At 41.4% G+C, this 7065-nt stretch overlaps 1 protein-coding gene across 1 annotated transcript; it reads left to right on the top strand.

Annotated features, from left to right (window-relative positions):
* The first annotated feature begins 1038 nt into the window (after nt 1–1038).
* LOC122096115 (general transcription factor IIH subunit 1-like) lies at nt 1039–2789 on the top strand. The gene has a single exon (XM_042666532.1). It carries the CDS (start codon nt 1131–1133, stop codon nt 2772–2774), a length of 1644 nt encoding a protein of 547 aa, XP_042522466.1. The 5' UTR covers nt 1039–1130; the 3' UTR covers nt 2775–2789.
* The last annotated feature ends 4276 nt before the right edge of the window (nt 2790–7065 follow it).

Below are 7065 nucleotides of genomic sequence, written 5' to 3'. Positions count from 1 at the left end.
AGGCACTGAAGAGATACTTTTTCTTTTGTGGTGGCACTGGGGTTTGAACTCGGATTGCTAGACAGGTGTTATATCATGTGAGCTATTACCTCCAGCCCTTCTTGCGGTAGTTATTTTTGAGATAGCATCTTACTTTTGCTTGGCCCAGTTTGGAGAGTCTCCACTAGATAATGCTTCCTCATGTTGCTAGGATGACAGATGCATACCACACCCAGCTTCTTCTGTTGAAATGGGGTCTTGTGACCATTTTTGTTCATCCTAGCATTGCAACCTTCCAATCACTGCCTCTGAAGTAGGTAGAATCACAGGTGCAAACCTCCAGCATCTGGGTCAAAGAGCTACATTTAGTAATAATAACAGCAAAAGCAGCTTATATTGAGTACTTAACAACATTAGGCAATGTGTCCAGTATGTTTTATTATTATTATTACTATAGTTTGGTTGGTTGTACGGCTTGAACTCAGGGTCTGAGTGCTGTCCTTGAGCTTTTGAGCTCAAGGCTAGGGCTCTATCACTTTAAAGTCACAGCACCACTTCCATTTTTCTGGTGGTTAATGGGAGATAAAAGTCTCAAGGACTTTCCTGCCTAGACTGGCTTTGAACCGTGATCCTCAGATCTCAGCCTCCTGAGTAGCTAGGATTACAGGTGTAAGCCCTCAGTGCCGGCAGTACTTACATGTTTTATTGTCATAGTAACCCTTTGTGGTAGGTATTCTTTTCAGATGTGAAGAGTGAGATATTAAGTGAATTGTTAATCACACATACAATCCACACTTCTGTTTCTGAAAAACAGGAATTCAGTTTTTTAATTCTAGTACTGAGATTCTAGAGTTCTTATCCATTGGACAAGTGCCTCAAAGATGCAGAGACAGTGTGTGATAAAAATCCCCCCACTTTTTTTTTTTTTAAGTAATAGCTATTCAGCTTGGTGCTTCTGGTCACATGCCCTCCGAGAGCTCGCAGCCAGCGATGGAGGCGAGAGTCCCCCAGGAACAGAGGCAGTGGTGATGGCCGCAGCCACTGGGGTTCAGCCTCTTCTCAACTGCGCCTCTTAGGAGCAGAGTGGAGCTCCATCCTATGCACCTCAGTTTCTTACTCCCTGCCAGAGACTCTAGTTTCCACCTGCCATCATGGCAACTTCCACTGAATATTTGTTGGTTGTAAAAAAGGTGCGTCAAAAGAAGAAGGATGGAGTGTTATACCTCATGGAGGAAAGAATTGCTTGGGCACCTGAAGGCAAAGATAGTTTTACCATCAGTCATAGGTATGCAGATATTAACTGTCAGAAGATCAGTCCAGAAGGCAAAGCTAAAATTCAACTTCAACTGGTTCTGCATTCAGGAGACACCATTGACTTCCATTTTTCCAATGAAAGCACAGCAGTGAAAGAGCGAGATGCAGTGAAGGAACTTCTTCAGCATCTACTGCCCAAATTCAAGAGGAAAGCAACTAAGAAACTGGAAGGAAAAACCAGAATGCTCCAAGAAGACCCTGCTTTGTTTCAGCTGTACAAAGACCTTGTTGTAAGTCAAGTGATCAGTGCTGAGGAATTCTGGGCCAATCATTTGGGTGTAGATGCAACAGATAGTTCTTCCACATCCCATCACAAGCAGGATGTTGGCGTTTCTGCAGCATTTCTGGCTGATGTCCAGCCCCAAACAGATGACTGTAATAGGTTAAGATTTAATTTAACATCTGATAACATTGAATCCATATTTAAGACCTACCCAGCAGTAAAGAAGAAATATGTAGAAAATGTTCCCCACCACATATCAGAAAAGGAATTTTGGGCACGTTTTTTCCAGTCTCATTATTTTCATAGGGACCAGCTAATTGCAGGTTCAAAGGGTCTCTTTGCAGAATGTGCCAACATAGATGAAGAGGAGTTAAAAACAGCGATTTCATTAGGAGTGAAAAACCCACTACTAGATTTGACAGCTTTGGAAGACAAGCCACTAGATGAGGGCTATGGGATTTCCTCAGTGCCATCTACTTCCAATTCTACATCCATAATGGAGACGAATAATGCTGCAATCATAAAGAGATTTAACCATCACAGTGCCATGGTTCTGGCAGCTGGTCTCAGGAAACCACAAGCACAAAATGAAGAAAATGCTGAATCCAGCTGCACGGATGGAAATTCTGGAGATGCTGAATGCTTTCAGCCAGCAGTCACCAGGCCAAAGTTGCAAGAGTCCATTGAATATGAAGACTTGGAAAAAAGCAATTCCATTCAAACAATTGCACTAAACCTCAAGAAGTCTGATGGGTATTATCCTGGTCCAATTCCAAACCAGTCACTACAGTATGCAACAAGTCAGGAAATTATTGATTCTTTTCAAAGTATTCGACAAGAAATGGAAGCTTATACACCCAGATTGACTCAGGCCCTCTCAAGTAGTGCTGCTATCAGTGCCATCACAGCACTGTCACCTGGAGGAGCACTTATGCAGGGAGGGACACAGCAAGCCATAAACTGTATGTTGCCAGATGATATTCAGTCTGAATTGAAACATTTGTATGCGGCTGTTGGAGAACTTCTCCAGCATTTCTGGTCCTGCTTTCCTGTCAATACACCAGCCCTCGAAGCAAAGGTAATGAAAATGAAAAGTAATTTGGAACGGTTCCAAGTTATAAAGCTCAACCCATTTAAAGAGAAAATTGAGAGACAGCTTTTAAGCCCCAATTTGGTAAGTCACATAGAAGAAATGCTCCAGACAGCCTACAACAAGCTTCACTCATGGCAGTCGCAGCGCCGGATGAAGAAGACCTGAGGTGTTCATGGTTGAATGAGATGGAGACCTGCAGTGACTCTGGAGACCTGGCCTGACAAGTGGATACTCATGAAGGAGAACTATCTGCAGTATGCCAACTTCCACAGCATATGCTATTGGACTTGCATGTTGAAGTGAAGGAAGGGACCTTGACTCAACTAAATGCTGGAGGGGGGAGGGGGAAGTAAATTAATGCAGAACCATGAGCTAAGTTGCAAATATATTTGAATATGTGTGTGCATATAGATGTATTTAAAGACTGTTTACTGAAGTTACTCAGGAACTACTTTTGACATTAAGCTGCTTTGAGAAATGTTTTAAAAAAACTTAAAGGGTATATTGATAAAAATCTGAGGTTTTTTTTTTCATTTTTGTAAACTTTTTTCTATCCTGTGCTATAAACTTAAGTATTTCTCCATCTTCCACTTGGACCCTCAGAAGATATCATTGGTCCTGTGTTTCCTAAGGAAATAAGAATAAATATTGCACTGAATGGGTTTGGAATCCCTAAGTTAAGGGGGATCATGTTTACAAAAAGTCATGTGTGGGCTTTTAATGCAGGATTTTGTCAGAAGACAATGGTGCTGTGTGTTTATATGCAAATGTATATTGCTAAGATTTTAAGATAGCATGTGCTTTGTTTGAGACAAAGTTGCATTTTTAAGAGTTTAAATATCTTATGAGAAATACAAAAATCTTATTTTTACCTCTAGACGAAATAAAGGATGTTTCTCATGTGAAAAAAGCTATGTAGTGCTGGAGGTTAATTTTTAATTAGCAGAGAAACTATCATTTACAATTGTCAGCTATATCTATCAGTGAAGATCCTCTACTAGTTCTTAGCTATGAAAGACGCACTTGTGGGTTCTTGTAGTTGGGGGAGGGGTAATATGGCTGGACATTTTGGGAGTTGACAGTACAGCTCTTTTCATTATGTCCTTTGATATAAACATCTGAAGGTTGCTGAAGGAAAAAAAAATTCCCACAGACTGAGGAACCTTCTGGAAAAGTTACTGAGATGTGATGACTTGGGGGTGAAGATGTTAATGTTATTATAGCATCTGGGAGAGAAGTGGGCTTGACCTGAGATGGTAGTGAGATAACAGAGCTAATGCAAGAGAAATGTCACCATGATAGGAAACGAAAGCTTGGTCTGCTTTCCTGGGGTTAACATTGCTGGAGATTTTTTGGCTAGCTCCTACAAATTAAAACTTTGTGTTAGCAACCTATAGAAACAACACTTAAGAGCACCTAAGTTTCACAAGCTCCATCTTGTGAAAGGTCTTGAGATAGCAGCGGATCTGTATTTCAACAGTGACCCCTTGTGGGATAGATGGAGTAAAGACTGGGTTTGTGTGAACTACAGCAGCTTTTCAGCTTTGGACTGGGTGTTCCTGAACCTAACACACAAGGACACAGACTTAGAGTATACATGATACATTGTGTTCATCCTTTTAATTTCAATGTTAAAAACAGTGAAATGGGTCGGCTGCCAGTGGCTCATGTCTGTAATCCTACATATTCGGGAGGCTACCATCTGAGGACCCTGACTTGAAGCCAGGCTGGGCAGGAAAATCTGAGACTATCTCCAATTAGCACCAAAACAGCTGGAATTTGAGGTGTGGCTCAAAAAAGGAAAGCTCTGGGACAATGCCCAGGTCCTGAGTTTACAACTCCCTCCCCTGCAAATAAGAACCCCAATCAAAGGGCAAAATGGTAATAAAAACATGACAAAATATTTTAAAAATGTACTAGCTGGCACTGGTGGCTCACAGCTGTAATCCTAGCTACTCAGGAGGCTGAGTTTGAAGCCAACTTGGGCAGAAAAATGACTCTCATCTCCAGTTAAACAACAAAATGCTAGACTGGAAGCTTGGTTCAAGTGGTAGAGTGCCAGTTGTAAGCAAGAAAGCCCAGTAAGAGTGAGGTGCTGAGTTCTAGTACTGGTACAAAAATAAATAGTACTTTACATGTCAAGGAGGGGGAAAAAGATGAGAAATCCAATGGAAAAATGGCTCAAGAATTGCGAATGTAAAAAAATATCAGTAGTGTTTTCCAGATAGTGTTAAATGTCCTCTGGAATTAACTGCTTGGGAAGCACTAGGCTAGACTAATTCTCTGGGAGAGGATGTGTTGGATGAGGGGAGAAGAGGTCTTTCACCCCAACTTTGGGTGGGGGGCACTTCTGACTATTCAAAAAGTATACAATAGGTGAAGAAATGTCTATGGGCTGTAAGGTGGTATGTTTGTATTGTGATTGTTGAATCACCACATCCCAAGGACAAATATTTCCAGAATATAGCCTATTCACAGGTTGGAAGACCTCTATTTTCTCATCTGCCTAATAATTTATCTGGCTCCTCCCCACAAGTACAGTGCCAGGGATGGAAATCAGTGATCCAATCATGCTAGGAAAGTGCTCTACCACTGACCTACATCCCCGGCCCCCACATCTGTTTCAAAAAGTTAACACTATACACTCTTATTCAGAGCAGACTTGATCCACATCTCTTGTTTCCAAGTGTATCTTCTTTAGGTCACCCAGAACAGCTTTCTTTTTAAAATTTCTCCAGAGTTGGCCAGAGATTTAATGTTATTTGGAAACTCAAGCCTGTAGGTTTTGTTTTTTAAATGGGGAGGTACTGAGGCTTGAACTCAGGGCTTTGAGCTTGCTAGTTAGATGGCTCTACTGCTTGAGCATCATAGAGTGCACTTAAACTTTGATGGTCTAGTTTGCATCTGGGCATATATGGTACAGCCTACTGCTCTTATATTTCAGAACTGTCAGCATGCTACTGTACTGAAAACTGTAGATGAGTGTGCAACACAGTGACATTCATGTATCTCAAAGTATCCCCAAGTAGAAAAGGTTTAGTAAAAGTATGTAAAAGATGATACATGTGTATAGGGCACTTGGTATGAAAGGAATTCTAGGATTGGAAGTTGCTCTCAGGAGTACTACATGGTGTGTGGAGTGGGGGAAGGAACAGTCAGATCTTACCCATAGGTACGTGCTATGTAAACAAAATAACCTTAGGCTACCCTAAATTTATAAAAATAGTTTTTCTTCAATCATGAATTCATCTTAGCTTACTATATATATTACTTCATATAATTTTACTAATTTTTTTCCATATAAGGCCTCCAATTTGTCATCCTGACTGAGTTTCCAAAGTGCTGAGGTTACAGGTGTATAGCAGCATGCTGGCGTGAGTCAAACACGTTGTAGAGCTGTACAGAAATGTTTCCTTTTCTTTATAGCATTCTTCAGGCTCTCTTCTGTTTAAAAATGTTCAGTTTTTGCTTTTTAAACTTTGTGTTAACTAGGACCCAAGCACATGCATTAGCCCAGGCTGACATGGAGTCAGGACTATCAACACCATTGTCTTCCATGTCCACATTTTGTTCCACTGGACGATCTTCCAGGGGAACAACACGAATGGAACTGTCACCTCCAAGGACAACAGTGCCTCTTCTGGAACAGCTCCTGCAGGACTTGCCTGAGGCTATTTTACACCTCACTTCCAGTTTTGTTGTTATAAGCAGAATACCTTAAAATAAAGATATGAAGTATAAAACAGGAATATAGCTCCTCCTTTTCCTTCTGTCCTTTCCTTCCTCACATCATTCCTGGCTGTGTGTGCATGCATGTGTGCCAGTCCTGGTGAGGGTTTGGGCACTGCTCCTGAATGTTTGTGCTCCAGGCTAGCACTCTACCACTTGAGGCACAGTTTCACTTTAGTGTTTAATTGGAGATAAAAGTCTCACACCTTAGGCTGGCTTTGAACCTCAATTCTCAGATCTCAGCTTCTTGAATGGGATTACAGGTGTGAGCTACCAGCACCTGGCTCTACTTATTTCTTGTACTATATTTTTATGGTCAACAGCAGAGTTTTTTTTTTTTTTTTTTTGGTGGTACTGGGGTTTGATTTCAGAGCTGTATGCTATGGCTCTAGCCTTCTTTGCTTTGGTTATTTTTGAGATACGATCTTGCTTTTTGCTGGAGCCAGCCTGGATTGCCATCTTCCTATTTATGCTTCCCTTAGTAGCTGGGATGACAGGAGCACACCATCATGTCTAGCTTTGAGATGGTATCTCATGATTTTTTTTGGGGGGGGGCTAGGAACTGGCCTGGGACTGCAATCCTATGGATGAGACTCCCCCACATAAGTAAGATAACAGGTGTGTACCACTGTGCCCAGCTATGATTGAAATGGAATCATTTGCTTTGGCAATCCTCCTAATCTTTGTCTTCCCAGTGTCTAGGTTTACAGGCATTTGCTCTTGGAGC

Source organism: Dipodomys spectabilis, unplaced genomic scaffold (genome assembly GCF_019054845.1).
Source record: "Dipodomys spectabilis isolate Male_0828 unplaced genomic scaffold, ASM1905484v1 ptg000365l, whole genome shotgun sequence".
NCBI classification, from domain to species: Eukaryota; Metazoa; Chordata; class Mammalia; order Rodentia; family Heteromyidae; genus Dipodomys; species Dipodomys spectabilis.
The sequence above is the reverse complement of the archived record's forward strand: the minus strand, read 5'-3'. Positions and strand labels throughout refer to the sequence as shown.

Bases quoted from the DNA above. Each gene is read 5' to 3' on its own strand.
- LOC122096115 (XM_042666532.1), top strand. From the start codon at position 1,131: ATGGCAACTTCCACTGAATATTTGTTGGTTGTAAAAAAGGTGCGTCAA.